Source organism: Oryctolagus cuniculus, chromosome 6 (genome assembly GCF_964237555.1).
Source record: "Oryctolagus cuniculus chromosome 6, mOryCun1.1, whole genome shotgun sequence".
In the NCBI taxonomy this organism is placed as follows: Eukaryota; Metazoa; Chordata; class Mammalia; order Lagomorpha; family Leporidae; genus Oryctolagus; species Oryctolagus cuniculus.
The window spans coordinates 145,349,668-145,372,205 of NC_091437.1; the positions used below are offsets into that span (position 1 = coordinate 145,349,668).

Genomic DNA, 22,538 nt, shown 5'->3' on the forward strand with positions numbered 1-22,538 from the left:
GAAATTTGAGCACGGAAGGGTTTATGCCCAAGCAGAAAGGGAAATAGAAAAGGATATGTCTCTGTCTTCTCCATCATTGCTTGATATGGAATTTGTCAAGCATGTTAGACATGGTCAGAAAAAAATTTTTTGAAGAAAAAATGAAAAATGAGGAACTCAATTAAGCATTTTGCAGTAAGAGAGAGTAAGTAATCTTAGGATATACATAGCCAATGTCTAGTTAATATTGAAAAAAATAATGTGAATAACAAAATGAACACCAATATTAATTCTTTTCTACATACACTGAACCTTAGTAAGCACTTCAAATAAGCTAACTCATTCTATCTTCACATTATACTACCTTATGATGAAGGTACTATAATTTCCATTTGAAGATGAGGACTTTGATGTTTTGAAAGATTAAATTACTTGCCCAAGGTCAGCAATCTTGTAACAGCAGAGCTGAGATTAGATTCAACCTAAGCACTCATACATACTGAGAATGACTGCCTTTGAACATGAATTGACATAAAAGAATGCAATGGGACATCAACTGGGGATGATTTTGGAATGAAATACTATCATTTAAAAAGCAAGAATATAATTTTAGGTTACAGTACAGAACCATGTTAAAAGATGGCCTTCAAAATCTAAGTCTATAGTTTGAATCTGATTTTAGATTTTAAATTTTTTTTTAAATTTTTCAGAATGTACTATAGACCTCTTTGACTTGTATTCCTTCACATAACTGAAGGTATGATTTTTTTTATAATTAAAGCTCAAAAAAAAAATAGGGAAAAATAAATCCAATCATTCCCAGGACACAGAGACAAAAGAATTGTCCAAAAAGTGAAGCAAAGCCACATACATCTTTGAAGCACATAAAATCTACTTTCCTATAAGTGGTTTTGAATGGGTAGAGAAAATTGTCATTTAAAACCAGAACACTAGGCCTTTTCAACAAAGTTTTGCAGCAGTTTGGGGGGGGAGGTAAGGGTGGGGAGTAAGTATTAATTATGTTGTTGGATCCTTTCCATTCTGCCAGGCAAGTAAGTTGTAGCACAGATTAAATCACTTCTATAAGCATCTATGACACTCAGGGTTAAAAGAATGTAATGTATAAGAAAAAAAATTAGATTGGTAAAAGAACATGCAGTTGATGTTAAGCAGTGTCATTTTTAACATACTCACACTTATTTCTCAACTCAGAAACCTCTTTTTTTCAAAAAAAGGAAAAAAAGACTTTTAAAGGGATGCTCTGTTTCAACCTCAAATCACCAAACCCAATTTCAATTAAGCCCTTCAAATCTGAGAAAGCTACTTTTATTCCTGAATTTGGGGAATATAAATAGTTCCATTCTGGATTAATCTGAACCTGTGATTGCTCTCAGCACACTACTATTATGGAATAGTCAGATTTTTGTTAAGCCTAAGAGGCAAATATGGAAACAGCTTTAGGTGGTTAAAAAAAAAAAAATGGAAAGATCATCTCAGTGGGAACAAAATCCCCATGAAAGTTGAAACAGATTCCTTTTCTTTCTAAGAAGGTTTACAAATAATCAACATGTTGACAATTTTATTAGGTAAGTTTCCCATTAAAGCTTAACAATATTAACTACTAATTCCCCTATCACCTCTGTAGGGTCACAAAGAAGTCCCAATTTCTTATTGGGAAGATCGTGGAGTTCACTGGGAAAATGGGATGAAAACGGACGCTTCCCCATAGTCTCGTGTAGGGAACTTCCAACCTCTAGACCACTCTGTCTGTTCTCCAGCTGCCTGACACCACACTAGATTTTTAAAGTTGTGAGCCAAAATAAACATAGCATGTTGTAACATATTTATGGAAAATTATAAAGCAAACCACAGCAATAAGTAGTCTAGCAGAAATATACATTTTCTAACAAGTTACCCAAAATCTGAAAATGGTGATAGGAAAATCAGCAGTATGGCTAGAAAAAGAAGAGAAAATCTTCCTTACTTACCTTTTATTATGAAAAGATGGAAGGAAGGAGAGATGAGGGAGGAAGAGAGGGCGAGGGTACAAGGTGGGAAGAGAGACGGGAGAGGACCTCTGGGAAAAAATACCTACAACTATTCGAAAGTGCTAATCCTTTTCCATTTAACTGAAGTAAAATCAAAACTGAGTTGCTGTTTCATAAACTGAATCACAATTGTAATTTTATAAATCTTGACAAAATAAAGGTAACTTACACAGACCAAAAGAATGTTCCAGCTCTCACCCCTTGCTTGATGGCTGTAATCCATAGCTAATGAGGAAAATATAAGAGGCTTATAACATATTCTGAGTTTTTGTCAAAGAAGAAAAAGGCTTTACAATATATTAGATCCGATATCTTACACTCCGCTCACACCCCACCATAAATTTCACATTATTTGCAACCACTTCTTTTTTCACATCTGGAAGTCAGCATCATTATTTCCATAAATGTTATTCAATACATTCTCTGCAAAAGCTCTCAAAAGATCCACTATGATTCTAGTGACATTCTTTAAAAACTCTTATTTCACCTCAAAAGTTTCTCTCTCCAGTGCCTGTCTTATCTGATCATTGTTTGTACATTTCACTTATGTGGCAGAAGTCTGCTCATCAAAGGACCCTGGGGTGGACCATATGTTTCCTTGACTATTGAAAGTCTTACAGAGGAGAGCCCCAATTTGGCACCCAGATGTCAGAACCCTGGAACCCAGCTTTCCTTGTTTTACTTTAAACTAGATGAATGAGAAGGGAGGGGAGGGAAAAGACTAAGTTTTAATCCAGATTGTCCCTATACTGTTAACCTAGGCTTTTAGTAAATGGAGTTTCAGGGAAAAATATCTGGGATAAGTTAGGAGATCCAAGCATTTTACTAAGGATTTTTGAAGTATATACCAGAATTCAGAGCCCAGACTCTGCAGCCAGACAAGGTGGACTTTTTAACACCTTGCTTCTGTCACTTACCAGCCATGTGGTCTTCCAGCAAGTTACTTACCCTCTCTGTGCTCAGCTTTCTTTACAATGTAGATAATACTATCTACCACATAGGATTACCCTAAGCTTTAATGAGTTAACACATTTAAAGTTCTTAAACCAGTGTTTTAGCATTTGGTAAACACTAGATCAAGTTCAGTCTTTCTTATTATGCAACAATGGAAATAAATATAATCCAGTTATTCTAGGAACATTAAAAACAGCTTAGGATGGCAAGGATCCCATTGAACAGAACTGTGGGATCAGAGACCCCTCACTTTAGGGGAAGAATGGAGGTAAATAGGAGGGAGAACTGTGGTTTGCCTAAAGCCAAAGCAAAATGACCTTGCACTGGTAGCCAGCACTATGTTGTTTCACGGTCTTCAGCCTTCGACAGTATCCCAGGGCTCCAGGTAAAACCTCTATTTTTTGCAGAAATGCATACTTGAGACGTGTAGGGCATCCAGGAGCTTAGCTATGGTTTCTGAAGGACCTGGCATGCAAGGCCATGGAAAGTTCTGGAAGGATTCTAGACCCCAGGAAGCTTCCGAGGGCCCACAGCCTCTGAAATCACAGCTGGCACGTGCAAGAGCACAGAGTGCCTCCCAGAGCCATGGAGTCCTGCTATTCCTTATCCTGGGAGAGGGGAGCCCTCATTCCAGCACATGGCTCCTGGGTGGCCGGCTCTGCTGGTTCCCTGGGATGTTCAGAGAGAGCTGGCTCTCAGATTGCTCTGAGCACCCTGAACTCTGTGCCGGAACATCCTACAGACAAACTCTGGCTTGCCCAGGGCTTCGCAGACCTCTGTGTTCAAAATGCATCCTGGGCTTTCATTCATTCTAACTCTGGTGTCACCACCAGCAAGAAAATGAGCTCAAACTAAGTCCTGGAGCCCTTGTGGGTGCCACAAACCGTGCCCATCTCCAGAGAGGCCAGTTTCCCATACTAAGTGATCTATTTTCACACTAATTTTAACTCCACAGACACAAGCTTAGCATCTTCAGATCCAAACAACTTCCTAGAAAATCTAAGGCCTTGTTATTTCCAAAGGAACTGTACTGGGGGGTACACATTTCAGCATATATGAAATGCAACACCATTCTAGGGTTTTCTAGAGGAAAACACTTCTAAGCACAAGTCTGTCAAATGAGGACCCTACTGTTTCAAAAATCATATTGCAGAATGCATTCTGATATTGGCATCAACTGGCCGACAGAAGTCCCATGAGTGACTGTTAGCTCAGTAGTCTCAGGGAAGAAGCAGGACCAGAAGTCTTTGCCAGGTTAGAAGGAGCACAGAAAGTCAGGATGACAAAGCGACTATTAAAATCGGATGGCAAAAATCAGGAATAGTTGGGCTTGATACTTTTCTGTACTTTCCAAAATGCTTACAGTAACAATTGATATTTGTAATCAGGAAAAAAAAATTCAACCAAATTTAAAATTTCCTCAGAGATTAGTTTTTTTAAAAAGGGGGGAGGGGAAGGCACAGTTTAAAAAACGCTAAGCAAGAAGAGACTGGGTTTGGGCTTCCTGCCTTTAATCTCAGGCCTCCTTCTATTGCTCTACTTTCTCAGAGGCCTGGCTTCCAGCATCTGTGTCCCAGCTGCTACAATGTAGAAAGGGAACAAATGGGAATAATGTGGTGTTTTCTTGATGTGTTATCAGAACTAGAAAGATTTAGATGTGAATTCAACACTCGCTCAAATTGAGTAAAGGATCTAGCTATGAGAGAAGTTTTGAAAAAGAAAATAAGCAGGGGCAGGCATTTGACACTGATGTTTCAATGCCACTTGCAGCACGTGCAACCCATGTAAGTGTCTGAGTTTGAATCCCAGCTCTGCTCCAGCTTCCAGATTGCTACTAATGTGTACCCTAGATGGCAAGAGAGCAGGTAATGGATCCCTGCCACACATGTGGGAGAACTGGATTGAGTTCTGGCATTTAAGGAGTGAATCAGTAGTAGGAAAATCAATCCCTCTCCCTCTCCCTCTCCCTCTCCCTCTCCCTCTCCCTCTCCCTCTCCCTCTCCCTCTCCCTCTCCCTCTCCCTCTCCCTCTCCCTCTCCCTCTCCCTCTCCCTCTCCCTCTCCCTCTCCCTCCCCCTCCCCCTCCCCCTCCCCCTCCCTCTCCTTCCCCTCCCTTTCTGTCCTCTCTTCTCCCTCTCCCTTCTCCTCTCTTCTCCTCTCCCTCTCCTTCACCCTCCCCTTCTTCTTCTCTCTGCCTTTCAAGTAACAGGAAAACAAGTTTAAATAAAATCAGAAAATAAGCAAAAAAATTTTTTTAATTATAAACAACCTATATTTCTAGCATTTCTTTGAAGGGAAGTTATTCATTCAAATGTGTTAAACAATGCAGAGGTAGGATAAACAGAATTCTGCGACAGGTGACTTCAGCAGCAATCTATCCACTGCTGAGGATCTGATCAAACTAAGGAAATGAGAGTTGCAGACACAGCAAACAGACTATGGACCAGTGCGGCTACTGTCCAGGTACTTAGGGCCAGAAGGAAGAGAGTGATAAAGCTGTTGCCATGTGGCCATGGGGCTGCCCCAGCTTAGAAGAGCGGCCACTGTCCTTTGGGATTACTTAACCTAGAGGATGTGCAGGCAAAAACATACCTCAGAGTGAACAGCTCAATCCAAAACTCTGCAGTGGGCCACCTGAATGTTCCTGGCTCTAGATTAGGGTTTCAGAATAGAGAGAGAAACACAATGTGGTCCAATTTATAAAAGAAAAAAATGTAGGGGGATCACTTAGCTTAGCTAGGGCTGGAAGAGTTTGGGGAAGGCCTCCTGGGGGCAGACTGCAGAGGAAAATTGAAAAATAAGTAAGGTGTCAGGTAAGCAGAGCCCATCCTGAATACAGGAAGATACAGTACAAAGAGAAAGGCCACGTAGAAAAGAAACAGAAAAGAGAAAAGGTAAAAGCTTTCTGAAAAGAAGGTAAGGCTTCCCCTACCAGGATAACAACAATAGCTAAGCTATGACTTTCACTTTTCATCAAGCCTAGTGTCGCTCCCCCTCTTCATGGAGGAACGACACAGGACCCTGCGTTGTTCTTTTGTCTGCTCGGCCCTTCCCGGGTTTGCTGCTGGTTCTTCCCGGGTTGGCTACCGACCCTTCCACCTCCGTGGAAGGGCGGTTCCCCCTGCCACTTTCCCCACTTCCGCGGGGGAGCGGCACACCGCCGGCCTGCTCTCTCGGGGGCTGCACAGGTGTTCCTCAGGTGTTCCTGGTGCATGTTGTCTCTCTCCTCCTTTATAGTCCTCTTCCACCAATCCCAACTCGGCTACCCACACACCGAGTACGCTGCTCTCCTCCAATCAGGAGCAGGTCCTACAGTTTATTGGTTGAACTGGAGGCAGCTGTGTAGAAGCTGTTTCCTCCTCTCCCAGCGCCATATTGTGGGAGAGCAGATGCATAGAATAAGTCTTAATTCCAGTAACTTAGTCTAGTCCGAGTTGCTCCCCACACCTAGCCCTTTGGAAATTCACCCTATTTAATGTCGTTCTTTCTCCTCGTCCTCGCGCACGCCATCTTTCTTGCATTTTTACACTGTAAGTAATTCACTGAGATGATCTCTGTACCAACCCAGTACACCACCAGTAAGGAGTGGTACCACAATACATGGCACTGACAGAAAACTGTGCTGGGTCAAGCACCTGGAGAAGTGATAAGAAAACACCTGCTCCTCTTTGAAATGCCTTAGCCCAGAAACCTGATATCAGCAAACTTGAGGCACAGTGGAGCGCTGGATGCTGGACTTAACTTCTCAAGCCTCCACACTTAGTCCCTTAGATAACCCATGTACTCTACATAGCACCAGGAACTACCTCGCTGACGTATCTTTGCATGAAAAATTACAGGACTGCAGCAGAGAGAATTTTCAAAGACACAAACACTCCGAAGGATATCTATTAACATGAGTGTGTGATATATAGGATCAGGCAGCAGATGACAACTTCTAATAGTGCATTCTGTAGATGAACAAACTGAATGCAGAATAGACTAGCCACTAAAGTGGCTTTATCAGAATTTTGGAAGCGGGGAGTTAAATTACAGAAATTGCTCTTGGAATCCTAATGAGATTCAACTTTTTACATGGATACTGTAAAACACCTCCATCCCAGCTGCTAGATTTTAAGCTAGGCAAGAAGTGGCTTTTATTCACCATTTAACCTGGCACCTATATTATTTTGTAAAAATCTATTGCATGATTTAATCATCCAATAAAAATAAATTGTGTTTTATTTAATTACCAGCCTAACTTTTTAATAAATATTTTTTCAACTCCAGTTTTTCCAGTGATGACTTTAGGAAATGTACAAGCCTCTAAGAGAATTGCACAAATGCTTGAGGAATGTTTGTTATTCCTTTTCTTACAGCACTTACGGTTTCATATACTCTTAGATCACCATTGCTTATAGCTGCTGTCCATAATTATCAAATTTCAATAAACCATTTTTTGTATTCATGGCTATGGTGCTTCTTAGAATTCCTATGATGGCATCCTGTTTAAGATGACAGAAGGAAACACAAATCCATTTCACCACAAATCCTGGTTCACCTGAGAAGAGTCCTAAACTTGGTCAGAGATGTCAGCTTTGAGAGTTAGGGAGGAAACGCAAACAGTTAACACAGGGACCTCCCTTCATGGGCAAGTTCACAGCATTCCCTCAGCTCGGTTTCACAGAAGTTAATGAATATGTGGGCTCGTCTTCTGAGTCATGCGAACCCAGAGGAAAACTAATGTCAACACTTGGTGTAAGGTGATCTGGTTTGATAAAATTACTATTTATCTCTACATCCTCTGTCATTCTGCAGGCAAGTTTGCCTCCATGATAAAATTAATAGAAAAGACCAACTAGCAACAGCCTGGCTGAGCTCTCATTTCAACCATTTTATATACTCATAAAATATTCCCCTGTCATAAACCTTGTTTGTGAAATCCACCCCGTCAACACATTGCACTACGAGCACACCCTAGGTCATCATGGACTTTTGGGAGTGCAGCCTGAGTAAAGACAGCAGAATTAGAACATCTATTATTCAAGGACATTTCTGCAGACATTCAAGAAGTCTTCCAATGTTTATTTTTTTAAAAAATGAAAAGTCCATATTTATCCTTGCATACTGATTCACTTGTTATACGATACAAATGTTCTGATCACAAATGACATTTTCTTAAAGAGCAATACCTTAAGAAAAAATTCCTACTTAGAGTCCCTATTTCGCCCGTAGATTGCAGTAACCATTTCCAGGTATAAGTTTATACAGGCATGGTGGATACATGGGATTTGTGCCGATACTGGCCACCTCTCACACATGGCATAAAGACCTTGCAGTCCTCTTCATAATCAGTTTCAGTCCTAATCAGAGTTGGCATGAAATGCACCCATTTTCCATCCTTTTTGACTGTGTGCACTGGGTGTTTCCTATGGTGATTCAGATCTTTCTGACCAGGAGCTTGTGCATTTCAGCCCAGCTCTGCACATTCAACAACTAAGCCTTTATGTTGCTGCCTTGCTCCTGTCTGACCAAAGCAAATTATCTACATGCACAGTCACAGGGAAACATAAGTAAAAAGCCACCTCCATCCCTTTTTATTGTCTGTCCATCCTTTGATCTGAAATGAATAGGGTGACAGAATTAATTTGCTGTCTCAGTATCAAGGTGTGATTTTACTTATCATTATGTTTAAAATATATAATTTAAATTTAAAATTTTTAATGGGTAAGTTTTTAAATGCATTAAAGAACTTATGAATTGACATTTTGAGATTTGATTATTTTTATAGCCCTAGTATATACTATTGAGGAACAGTGGGTTTTCTGCCTATTATTTGTTGAATTCTTTATTTAGTGGGGGGTTAAGTGTGTGATTATAAAATAAACTGAAAGTATGTCATTGTAAAAATTAAAAGAAAAAATAATAAAGGAAGGATAAGAGAGGGTGGGGGATTGGGTGGGAGGGACAATGGGGTAGGAAGTATCATTATGCTATTAATCTGTATATATCCAATATATGAAATTTGTTCCCCCTTTATAAATTTAAAATTTTTTGAATTTATGAATTGACTGTGGGTTTCACTGAAAATTTTTTCAGTAAGTTTTCCTGTTGCTGTACTTTACAGCATTGGGGCAAAAATATTGGGGAAGTCATAGTCATTCATTTCTCTTTTTCACTGTACCCCAAGTCTAGTAAATCAGTAGTGTCTATTTCTTCTTCAAAATGGTTCTGAAATTTACCCCTTGTCCCCATTTCCACCACAATCATTCTAGTGAAGACATTTAACAACTCACACTTTTACAATCATAACCTCACACACACAGATATACATGCACCAGAACACATATACACATATATTATACATGCACATGTGTGTCTACACGCATATGTACTTATGCAAATATGTGATGCATACACATATAAGCAGGTATGTATATACACTGCAGAGGATACTTCAAAATGTTCATGGAAAAAATGGAATTAAAGGACAAGTTTATTTTGGAGCAAAAGATTTTTTGAAAACCATGTATAGTTTTTACATTTTTCACAAAACTTTTGAAGACTCCCTGGTATACATATTTGCTGTGCACAAACACATTTTATGTATGTGTGTGTGTATATATATATACACACATGTAAATAATATCAAAAGAATGAAACACTGCTAAATTGGAGGAAATTGTCTGTCTCTTTTTCTCAGGTGGTGCATTTTGGCATAAATTGTTTTAAGGCACATACACACAAAAATGCAAAACTTACCGGTTGACCTCCCCACCATCTATGGTTAAATTTCTCTCGCCCTCGAAGATGGAAAGTGGCATCAAACACAGGATCGTACATTGAATTGCCTACAATTCCATGTGATTCTGGATACAGTCCCTACGTGCAAATGCAAAGTCACATTTTAAATGATAATGCAATATGTACCAATGCCATCTCACTGTTCCAGGTGATCAGTTTCAGTTCACAGTTGGTCATGGTGAAGGGACTGGGAGTCAAAGGGAGCACATAGACAAGTCTAGTACCTGCTAACGCTAACTGATGGAGTAAATAAAGGGGAGAGTGATCCAACATGGGAAGTGAGATACTCAGCAGACTCATAGAATGGCAGATGTCCTAAATAGCACTCTGGCCTCAGAATCAGCCCTAAAGGCATTCGGAGCTGGCTGAAAAGCTCATGAGAGTATTTCAGGCATGGAAAGCCAAGACACTCTGGCAAAAGATCTCTGCGAGTGAGATCCCAGTGGAAAGAACAGGTCATCAAAGAAGGAGGTACCTTTCTCTGAAGGGAGGAGAGAACCTCCACTTTGACTATGACCTTGTCTAAACAAGATAAGAATCGGAGAACTCAGAGGGCTTCCATAGCCTTGGAAACTCATGACTGGAGCATAGGGAGATTACTGATGCCATAGACAGGAGTGTCAATTGGTAAAGTCAACAACAGGAGTCACTGTGCACTTACTCCTCATGTAGGATCTCTGTCCTTAATGTGCTGTACATTGAGATTTAATGCTATAACGAGTACTCAAACAATATATTTCACTTTGTGTTTCTATGGGGGTGCAAACTGTTGAAATCCTTACTTAATGCATACTAAACTGATCCTCTGTAAAAAAAAAAAAAAAAAAAAAAAGAAATTATCAATTCCCAACTTGACTCTCACTGGGATTAAACATGACAATAGGTCTGATCTGATTTCATCATCATTTAAAAAAATCATCTATTATTTTTCACTTTATGTTTCTGTGTGGGAGCAAACTGTTGAAATCCATACTTAATGTATACCAAGCTGATCTTCTGTATATTAAGATAATCGAAAATGAATCTTGATGTGAATGGAAGGGGAGAGGGAGTGGGAAAGGGGAGGGTTGTGGGTGGGAGGGACGGTATGGGGGGGAAGCCATTGTAATCCATAAGTCGTACTTTGGAAATTTATATGCATTAAATAAAAGTTTAAAAAAAAAATTAAAAAGGTCAAAAAAAAAATAAATGATAATGCAATAGTCTAAATATGTTGGTTCTATTATAAATTATATTACTTGAAGTGTTACAGCAATATTTAATTTCCAAAATGTGTGTATGTATATGGGTGTATATATATATATAATATGCATGTGTATATATGGGTATATGCATATATATTTACATATGTGTGTATATACACAGATATATAGATAAATAGATACTTTATTGTGCATCTCTCTGGCCAAACATGAAAAGTAACTATGGAACTAATTATAAGCCTTATAATAATTTTAACATTATTATAAGAAACTTTATATTTGAATTTTCTGACTATTGTAATCTATTAAAAAGACAATAATCGTATTATAATAAACTAACCTTTAATTTGAAATGTACACATGTACATCCACAGAAACTTCTATCCTCACAAATACTTTTCCTTCTTTGTAAGTTCTATTTCTCCCCAAAAAAATAATAAAAACAATAATGGAATAATAAATAAAAGCAGAAAGTGAGGTAGAATTTGGACTACCCAAAAATTAAAACATAGCAGCCCTGAAGTCAACGTTTTTACATGTAAATTCAGAAATTAAGAAATAGTCCTTTCAATATCTGAAAGAAGTCTAATGTAGCAAGCATACAGAGCTGCACCTGAAAAGCAGTTTCAGCTTTATTTTCTTTTTTTAAGGTTTCAATTTTAAATTTGCATTGAAGTTCCATCACCCCGCAAATTACAAAAGGCAATTGCTGTGAACTAATGCAGGTAGGATGGAAAGCAGAAGATTTGCTTTGAAAACTAAGAAACATGCTTTCAAAGGCTTTCCTTGAAGTCATTCCAGGATGATATCAGCTGCTTGAATATGAATCATTTGCAAAAGTACTTACAGTGGCCAAAGTGTACAAGTTAGGGAAGGTTTTTGTCGGGTACACAGGCCTCATGTATGGAGAGTGCGTGCCACAGGATCCTGGAAATAGAATTTCAAATATTAGAACAAGAGAAGGAACAGGAATTTTCATGCAACAAAATCTGTTTTATAAATGGCCAAAGGCACATGTGGCCTTCACTTTTGTTATTTCATATAATAAACGACACATAAAACAATGTGTCCATATACCTTGGTGCCCATAGCAGAGCAGTTACTGTGGAGATCCTGGATTCCAGAGGAGGAAAACTACTTACTTAGTTTCTCAATGTTTGGCATGACCTTGCTGCCTTTCTTCATGTAGGATGCACGGAAACCGTCCACAGAGAAGATGATTAGCGGAGGGCGAACAAACCTTAAACAGGAACACATTAAGCCTTAGAAAGAACTGCATGGAATTTCCATCACATCTAGTCCTTGTCGATAATTGGGACAAATCATTTCTGAGAAGAAATTCCAAGGGAGGACGCCTACACAAGTCCGGGCTTCCAGTCATGTAACACTTGAAAGGAGGGAAGGCCAGAGTGAAAAGGCCAATGCCACAAAATGGCCCAGAGTAGGAGCTTCACTCCAGATTGGCCCTGGCGTGCCCTCTCCTCTGCTGCAAGCGAGGCGAGGTTCTATACACTGTTTGGAGGGGAAGGAGGGGGGAAGCTTATGTTTGCCTAGAATATGTGTTCTCGCCTTTGCTACCTGGAAAACACCTATTCCTTCTTTAAACTCCAGCTGCAAGTTTCCCTTCTGTAATGTCAGCTGCTCACGCTTCTGAACGCCTTTCAGACGTAAACGCATGTCTCCTTCTCATTCATACATCCGTCACTTCACTTTACAGTGATCATTCCATGCACTTCTCTTCCTCATCGTTTCAAAACACCGTTGGTAAACCATATAAAGCTTCAGTGCATACTGATCAAATATATCGAGAGAATCATAAAATTCATGGAACTAGTGCTTCCTCCAGAAGACCTAAGCACTTCTAGAAAATTCCTTTGGGGTAGACATTCGCTGGAGAGGTTAAATCGCACTTGGGATACCCGCATCCCATATCTTCAAGTCCTAGCTGCTCTTCTTCCTATCCAATTTCCTGCTAAAATACACACTGGGAGCCAGCAGGTGATGGCTCGAGCACTTGTGCTTCTCCTCTCTATGTGGGAGACCTGGCCCAGTTCTGGCTGCAGCAGGCATTTGGGGAATGTCAGCAGGTGAAGGATTCTCATTCTCTCTCTCTCTCTCTCTCTCTCTCTCTCTCTCTCTCTTTTCCTGTCTTTAAAATAAAATGTTTTAAAAATCCTTTAATTATATAATAATTTCAAAGTTAATTTAAATCATAGAAGATTTTTTAAAGTATATCAGTAAAGGAGTAGACTACCCATTTACCCAGGGAAAGATCTGATCAGATTGTCCTTTATTATAGTCTTTTGTTAAAAGATTTATTTTATTTATTTGAAAGGCAGAGTTACAGAGAGAAAGAAGGATAGACACACAGAGAGAGGTCTTCTATCCGCTGGTTCACTCCCCAAATGGCCACAAGAGCCAGCACTGGGCCAGGCTGAAGCCAGGAGCCAGGAGCTGCCTCTGGGTCTCCCTCACGGGTGCAGGGGCCCAAGGACTTGGACCGTCTTCTGCTGCTTTTCCAGGTGCACTAGCAGGGAGCTGGATTGGAAATAGAGCAGCTGGGACTCATAAGAGATGCTGGTGCTACAGGTGGAAGCTTAACCCACTATGCCACAGCACCAGCCCCTCCTTTATTATATTCTAAAGATATAAATGTCCAATCAGACTTGAGAATATTAAGATATTATAAAATTATTCCTAATAATTTGAAGCTAATAGAGCAAGTATATAATTAGGCTTTTTTAAGCCTCATTGTAAATAAGACATATTTTAAATGAGTCACATATAAAGCACTCAGAATAATACCACATAAGGGCTTCCTGTTTGAATTACTGTTACCATTTAACAGAGTTTCTTTCATATAGACTACTTTTTCAGCAAAAATAACTGAACACATTTTAAATAGCCAGAACCTATTGCCATGCCATTCTGCAAACCAAAAGAAGTTCAAGTGACCCACAAAGGTTAAAAAGGAGCAAAAACTAAAGATAATATCTAAGCACATTTTGTGTTTTAACCTGTGGTACATAAAACAAAAATACATTTAAGTTTTGTTCAAAACATGTTTCCTGCTAAGCATTTTAAGGGTTGATGAATTTTCAGCAGTTTCCTGGAAGGCATGATAAGTGCCTTGACGCTGGTCACAGTGGAACTGGGGGTGTCACCCAAGCTGACTGTCCTCCAGCAAGGCAGTACTTCAGTGGCTCCTCAAGTTTCTGCAGCATCTGGTAGGAGTTACCCTCTTGGATGATATGTTTTAGAAGTTCTTTAGTCCCCCACTTCCACCCCTCCCTACCAAAACAGAAGAAAGGCGAAAGCAGAACTTCAGGGAAAACCACCAAAAACAAGTCACCGCCAGAAATGTTTCCTTCTTCAGTGACATTAAGATGCATTTTGTAACATTTCCAGCCCTTGTGGAACATAGGTAATATTCAGAATCCAACATATATAGAAGTGATAGCAGGAAATTGGAAAAATAAGACTATCACTACTCTAAAATGTACTTTCTAGCTTTTAACAGGGAATTACTTCTAAGGACTCATGAAGTTTGCCTACAGAAGAGGATTGCAATTTTACATTGCTTCTAGTCTTTTACCCATCCATATTCTGTACAATATCATAAGATTCATAAAATACACTTACCCTGCAGGGCATTCTGGCACCTTTATTTCCTCACAGTCATCATCTACCCAGTGAGATTCTCCTTTGAAGAAAAATGGGTAAGTTTATTGTTGAGTCTAATTAGCAATGGTATCCAGAGCCTCAGAGCAATGCAACTTCAGGACTTGTGTCCTACTGATATGAGTGATTGTTTATGGGACATTATCTAAAAAGAAATTCTAGAATAAAGTCTGGCGCCTGGTTTGGTTTGTAAAGTATACCCATACATGGTGAGGAAGCTAAGCTCTAGTAACCTCAAGTGGTATTTATTTGAGCTTTCTAAGTCTAAATGGTTTGTAGATTGAAAAAAAAAAAAAAAAAAAACAGTGGCGTCAGTGAACAAACTTTCATGTTTGTATCCCTCCAGAAATAAACTCTTTGGTTATTAGATGGAAAATTCTTTTCTCTGCCACTGAAGATCTCCAAACCATGGAAAGCAAGACACAACCTCCCTTTAGAGCTTAGAATATACAGCAATGATAGCTGGAAGGTTGCAGTAGAGAGTATTTGCCAATGAATCTGTGTACAGCCCTTGAATTATATCTTCCATAAACTTTTTAAAGCAGCCTCATATGACTTTGGGGTCTAAAGGAGCGACTGCTGTCCTGGATCCCCCTGGTTGGCAACCACTCCAACCCCCAGGTCCCTGCCAGTGCCTAAGCAAACAGTCCACACCCACTGGGTACAAAAGTCGTGTCCTCGTGGCTCAAGGGTAGCCACCCAGGGCAGGCATTTGTTGCAGTGGTTAAGTCTCTGCTTGGGACACCCAAATCCTATGTGAGGGTGCCTGAATTTGAGTCCAGTTTCCTGCTAATGCACACCTAGAAGGCAGCAGGTGATAGTTCAAGTACTTGTGTCCCTGTTACCCACTTAAGAGACTCAGATTGGTTTCCTGGCTCTTGGCTTCAGTTGGGCCTAGACCTGGCTGTGGTAGGCATTTGGGGAAGAATCTGGCAGATGGAAGCCATCAAAGCATAAAAAAAAAAAGAGAGAGAGAGCAATATTTGGATTTAGCTTTTAGGGCCAGCAGTGGAGTGGGCCAAGGGGAGCATTCGGCTCTGGTGGCCTTACTTGTCCCACCCTCTCTTTCCTAACCTGCTTCGTTTGCTGCAAAGCTTTCTCTCAATGAAGTCCAAAAACCAAATTCCTGTCTTGGGCTCTGCTTCTAGGAATCCTGACTGAAAACCAAAACGGGAAGTTTAGAAATCTCTTCATTATTACAGTTTTATTTCCTTGTTATTTCAGATCAATGAAATGCAGAGTAGCAAAACTAGGAAAGCAGCATGAGAAATTAACAAAGTCAACTCTTCTTCCTTCCAAACCCATATCCAGGGAGCTGCATCACAACATCTAGGGTCCCTTGGAGCACGTCCAATTCTTGTTCTTTGAAATCTCAAGTCAATCCAAAGAAGCGTGTACCTTTGCAAACCACTTGGTAATTGGTACAGCAGTCTCCCCGTGCCAGGCAGTCCTCGGAGCAGTGGCAGGCATTTTCTTCATTCCTTACTTCTCCACATCTGTCCTTAGTACACTCCCAGCCACGAGCTGAAATCACCACAATAAAATACTTTCACTGTTGCACACAAGCCAAATGAAAGAGGCCACAACTGCTTACGGGGATTTCCAACAAAAAGAGCTCAAACCCCACGTGATTTAATCTGCTTATGAAATCCGAGCTGGCCGGAGGCCTACACGATATTCGGAAAATTTACAGACGGGATAGATTTCTAATTTTTCAAATTAAAGAATGAAGTCAAAATGTAATTGGATTCTTCAGGAAAATGGAGTCCTACAAGGCTTGCAAAGTATCCCTACTCTTCACAGATTGTTCTAACAGACTCCATAAAATGTACAGTGAGCAAGGTTTACGACAGAGCTATCAGTAACTCGACCCTTTCATTTTCAGAAGTTGCTTTACTTAACTTTAATTAGCTTCATTGAAGTATAAGTGATAATGCAACTAAGTGGTCTCTACCTGCTGTGACGCACCTGGAGGTGACAGTCCTAAACAGATGAAGAGTGTAAAGGGGCCTTCAAAGATTCATGGTTCCAATCACTGGCCAAAATGTGGCCCCACAGTGACAGATCCTAGTGCCTACTTTCAAGGAGGCAGGTGGATTGCTTATAGATTTCTGTCTCATTGTGCTTGAGTTGCACTTGATTGTGAGTTCAAGGCTCAAGTCTTCCAAGAAGATACATTCTGGAAAATAATCTTTTCATTTTAAAGATTGTGCTGTATTTTGTTTTGTTTTGTTTTACTTTTTATACGCTAGACTAAAAACACCAAGGCAGAAAAAATTACACATCTCCCATTTCACCACTGTTCCCCATATCAGACTACAAGGCTGTGAAATGAATATTTATTAAATCTAGCTGGAAATGACCATGGAAATAAACTGTGACTCTTGGCATTCAGTGCTAACTTTCATGGTTAATTCATGTATTCATTAAATCGTTATCCTATGTTGTCCGTGTTGTTAAATGCTGGGGATGAACTGAGGAACAAATGAGATAAGCTCCCTACTTTCATGGAACTTACAACCCAGTTAGAAAAGACTGACTGTAAGCAAGTAACCAAGATAATTCAGCTACTGCCAAGTGTTGAGAAGAAAACAGCAGAAGGCAATGTCAGAGAGCAATAGGGTGAGATGAGGAGTCTATAGAAGGCAGAATAGCAAGAAAGAATGCTCTGAGCTAAAAAACACATGGACGCTTCAGGTCTGCATCTTTTAAGATATGGCCTAAGTGGAAAGCCACACTTTTAGGAAGCAGTGTAGCTCCGTAGTATTCTTCTACCAAGCGGGACTATGGTTAGGTGCATACATGGATAAAGAAATATTACTTCTCACGCAAAAGTACTGTTGTTACCCATTTTGGCAGATCATTAGCTAGAAAACCATACAATACTGTTTAACTCTCATTCTTTTGGAGAAATCTTTGCGTCTTGATCCTATTCTCTGAATTTTCAATGTTCTCTGTTTCCATTTCCACCTCTTCCCAAGAAGAGCAAGTGCTCAAATCTTTTATTCAGGACCTGGTATTCCCCAAAAACAGCTGGCAGTTCTCTAAGGTTTCTAATAGAGATTCTGCGTTATTTTCCCCTCCAATGCAGGGATAATGCTCTCCAACAATAGGCTCTCCTAATTACACATTAACATCCTTTACTTGTAAAAGAGAATCATTAGTGACTACTTACATTAGTTGAAGAACTATTAACTTTGTGCAAGAATGGAATAAAAAAGAAATTCAAGATTCAAAGCAAACTCCAAACAAATTATGAGTCAGTCAGTTGAGAAATTTTCAAAGCAAATTGAATAAAAACAAAAAAATGTTAACCTTATTGGAAAATATCATAACTGACCATATTAGAAAAAGAGATTTTTTTTATTTTTTATAGAAAGGGAACACATTTCATGTATTTCATATACAAAGTCTTAAGACCATAATACTCCCAATCTCTTTCCTCCTTCCTTTCTTACTTTTCTTCTAATTTTGTGATGACAAACTTTTGGATTTACTTTATAATCACAAGCTTAATCCTCCACTAAAGAAAGAACTCAACAAGCAGTAAATAGAAAGACCTCTGCCTTCAGGGATATAGACAAAAGCTATAAACAATAATCAAATCTCAACATGTCAGTTTCACTGGTATATATTACATTTATTGTTCTCTGTATATCAGTTAGCACAGATTAGAGAAAACAGCTGACATTTGTCTTTTGGGGACTGGTTTATTTAATATCCAATGCTGAAAGCAGAGTAGTGAAAGGCGCTTGTGCTTTTGGTAGAAATATAAGCTTTTGCAAGTATAATTTTGTAATATATATTTAAATTTTTAATACACATATTTTGACCCTGAAATTCAATTCCAAGGAATTTTTCATAAGAAAGTATATAAAAGTATGAATATGCATGAGAAGTATTCATTGATATAGCATATTATTCATATAGCAAATCTGGGGGAAATACAAGCGTTCGTTAATTCCTAAATGAATTAGGTTGCAGCTGTTCAAAGGCAACCTAGGTAGACATTCAAAGGGATGTTAAGGTTTATAGACCCAGATACTCTCTAACATGTTTGTACACACACATACACACACATTCACACTTGCAAAAGACACACACACAAATACATTCACAAAGAGATCAGAGTTTATACTGAAACACTGTACTTGTATCTATAGAGTGCTTTTGAAAATATTGTGAGACCTCAGAGACTTTCGGTTCTTCCTTCAACATTTCATTATTTGATGTTTGACTTTTACATTCAGCCTTTCTTGTCTTTGTACACAGAAAAAGAAGCACTTTATAAAACATTATTATATTCCATCTGTATTAAACCTGGGAAGAAAGGCAGGAGCTGCATGCAGAGAGCTATGTTAGAGTCATGGGATCTCCGAATCTTCCTACAAAACTCTGAGACCAGGAATCCGGAAAGTTGAGATGACATGTCAGGGAAAAGACACTCAAGGCAGGCCGCCGCCACGGCTCCCTAGGCTAATCCTCCACCTGCAGCGCTGGCACCCTGGGTTCTAGTCCCGGTTGGAGCACCAGATTCTGTTCCAGTTGCTCCTCTTTCAGTCCAGTTCTCTGCTGTGGCCTGGGAAGGCAGTGGAGGATGGCCCAAGTGCTTGGGCCCTGCACCCACATGGGAGACCAGGAGGAGGCACCTGGCTCCTGGCTTCAGATCGGCGCAATGCACCAGCCACAGCGCACCAGCCGCAGAGGCCATTGTGGGGTGAACCAATAGAAAAGGAAGACCTTTCTCTCTGTCTCTCTCTCACTGTTTAACTCTGCCTATCAAAAAAAAAAAAAAAAAAAAAAAAAAAGACACTCAAGGCAGAGAGGAATCATAAAACGTTAGTAAATTACTCAGTGCCAAGCAGACACAGATTGCTGGTTTGAAATAGTGAATCAGAGCCAAAGAACTCCACCAAAACATCTGTTCTGTCTATATATTCAGTTTACAGTGGCCTCAGCACCAAGTTTGCAGGCCCACAACTAAGGAACCTGGGAGAAGTTCCAAAGGAAAGCAACAAAAAAGTGGCTAAGTGTTTGGAAAATATTTTATGCAAAAAAAAAAAAATAGCCTAAGGAAGCTCTTATTATTTTGGGGAAGGGTAGGGGGAATAAGTAAATCAGAATTAGTAATGAAGTTGATGTCAGTTTTCATATAAAATCAAACACTATGGCTTAAGAAGCAAAAGAGAATAATGTCTCCATTTCCAATGATACCATTAGAAAGATCAGACTAGGGAGCTCTGGCCAGTGCTCCACAGTGGGACAAGTATTCAGGTGACACCCAAGTTGGGCATGGTAGATCTCCTCTTGTTAACAGAGGAGTATGGTCCCCTCTGTAGGTGTGGTCACACCCTCACCTCCTCTCTTCCAAGGTGATCAATGCCCGGGTGTTAGCCTTCAGTGGGTGTAATACTCACCTGCACTGCCATATGAACTGTATCTGTGCAGTCCTCACTCTGAGCACGGATGCTGCTGCAAACCCCCACCCCGACCCCGGCAGTCAGGGAGCTCTGAGCATGTGCAGCCCCACACAGTGACTGCCCAAAGACCCAGCTACACCCTGTGCCCTCTCACACAGTCACAGAACTCCCACAGCTTCTGAAAAAATCATCTACACATCAAAGTCCAAAATCAAGTAAGAAGTTGTCAAGGAAGCTAGGGAATCTGCTTCTAGTGACGTCAAGAACAGGACTGACTATTGGATTCTTAGATGGTTTGAGTGTGGTTTTGCCAGAAGTGCAATCAATAACATACAAGTTACCTCAAAAGTTCCATTTGATACATTGAGCTTTGAAAACAGAACAAACAGAATGGCACAAGTCCCAAAGCAAGCTTTTTCTCAATTTATGGGCGTTTGTTCAGAAGCCTGTATGTCCTAATGACCGTTCCAGTATGGGAGAAATGTGAAGTCATGAAGACCCTAGAGAAGATTTTAGAGCTATCCAGAAAATAAAACCCAAGATAGAATTCATAGCAATTCCCAATTCACATAAAGGACAGCATAGATCAGCAGCTGCTACACCATAAGATGAAATAAGACAAATGCTGGAAAATGGGTAGGCAAGCAATTTAAAAGGTGCATACTTTCAGTCCATTTATCCTAGCAATGCATGCTGTAACTGACAGAGAGACAGAAATGAAGAAAATGAAAGAAAGCCTGGCCACAAACGCTTCCACAGACAACGTAGAATGACTACATCTGCAAAGCACTTCTTTCAGTGGGCCTTGTGGGAAAACAACAGTCACTCACACAGAGTATGCTCCTGAGAGGACTCCCAATCATTCAAGAAACCAAATTCACATTCAGGGTAGTCTGGATAGGCCAGAGCAGGACGGATGCTCCGGGGGTCCAACAGCAGGGAGTCTTCAAAGCGTCTCCTGGGGCTTAGAGAAGACTCGAAAACTTCATACCTGTCTTCAGACAGAGCTCGTCAAAGTCATGGCAGCAACTGCTGTAGCTCTTGCACAGGTTGTCACACCGACAATCAGGAGGCCCAGCCTCTTGAAGTTCAAAGCATCTTCCCTTGCAGGATCCAGAGATGTTGGTCCAGGGGGAGTCAGACATCGCTGCAAGGAACGAGAGGCAAAAGCAATTGCATTGGGAAATGGGTCACACCACTATGGAAGGGCGGTACTGGAAAGCCACATGGTGTGGCTACAGAGGAGAATCCTGGCTCCACCACTTGCTACACATTGCTGGCCTCCGTGGTGCCAGCATTTCCTCATCCGTAATGAGGGCAGATTCATTAAAGGAACTCTAGGTTGGAATGAAAATTAAATGAAACAACCCATGTAAAACACCTAGCAGGGTGTCAGACATACAGAGTAACACCTATGGCCCACTGATTTCATTACTATTACCTATCGTTCTTTCAAATCTGTGATGGCTAATGCCCCTGTGGGTGCTGAGGATACCAAGGGAGAGCTATACTTTGATCTACAAACTTAGAAACAAGAGTTCCATTCTCGATCTACAAATCTGTAGCTTCTGGAAAGGAAAGTTGAGCCCAAAGGTTCCTAAGAACAGTCTGAATGTAAATGATTAGAACAGAAGACTTACAATCTCTTCTAACCATAAAATCGACACAGATAGCTAGTGTTATAAAAACGCAAGCTCAGTCGTGGTTTGTTAGAAACAAATCTCCAATTTCATATTTCATATGGCCTACGTGCATACATGTAAATCCCAAGAAACAACCAAAATTTTGGAAAAACAATCCAGTGAGATGAAAATTCTATAAATTTATAATAAGCACATATATAAGTTCAAAAATTAAATGGAAAGTCCATTCACAATAGTACATAAAAGATAAAATACCTAGGTGACATTTTAATAATGCATCTATAAACCCTACTGAAGAATATACTAAAATGCTACAAAAATATATTTTGAAAGATCTAATTAAATGGAAAGACATACCATCTTAGAGGAATAAATATCAATATTACAAAAATATTAGGGTAGGCATTTGGAGCAATGGTTAAGATACCATGTAGGAGGCCGGCGCCGCGGCTCACTAGGCTAATCCTCCACCTAGCGGCGCCGGCACACCGGGTTCTAGTCCCGGTCGGGGCGCCGGATTTTTGTCCCGGTTACCCCTCTTCCAGGCCAGCTCTCTGCTGTGGCCAGGGAGTGCAGTGGAGGAGGCCCAAGTGCTTGGGCCCTGCACCCCATGGGAGACCAGGATAAGTACCTGGCTCCTGCCTTCGGATCAGCACGGTGCGCCAGCCATAGCGGGCCGGCCGAGGTGGCCACTGGAGGGTGAACCAACGGCAAAGGAAGACCTTTCTCTCTGTCTCTCTCTCTCACTGTCCACTCTGCCTGTCAAAAAAAAAAAAAAAGTATAAAAAAAAAAAAAGATACCATGTAGGAAAGCTACATTCTATATTGG

The 22,538-nt window shown here is 40.2% G+C and overlaps 1 protein-coding gene across 19 annotated transcripts in view; it reads right to left on the bottom strand.

Moving 5' to 3' along the window:
- ENPP2 (ectonucleotide pyrophosphatase/phosphodiesterase 2) overlaps window positions 1–22,538 on the bottom strand; it is a 118,906-nt gene that overhangs the window by 52,798 nt on the left and 43,570 nt on the right. For all 19 annotated transcript variants that reach the window (XM_070075436.1, XM_070075433.1, XM_070075430.1 and 16 more), the window contains exons 3-9: window positions 21,058–21,213; window positions 16,045–16,170; window positions 14,608–14,668; window positions 12,108–12,205; window positions 11,813–11,892; window positions 9,722–9,841; window positions 2,197–2,252 (exon numbers count right to left, since the gene is read on the bottom strand). In XM_070075436.1, coding sequence (XP_069931537.1) covers window positions 2,197–2,252; window positions 9,722–9,841; window positions 11,813–11,892; window positions 12,108–12,205; window positions 14,608–14,668; window positions 16,045–16,170; window positions 21,058–21,213 — 697 coding nt within the window. The remainder of the gene's footprint in view (window positions 1–2,196; window positions 2,253–9,721; window positions 9,842–11,812; window positions 11,893–12,107; window positions 12,206–14,607; window positions 14,669–16,044; window positions 16,171–21,057; window positions 21,214–22,538) is intronic.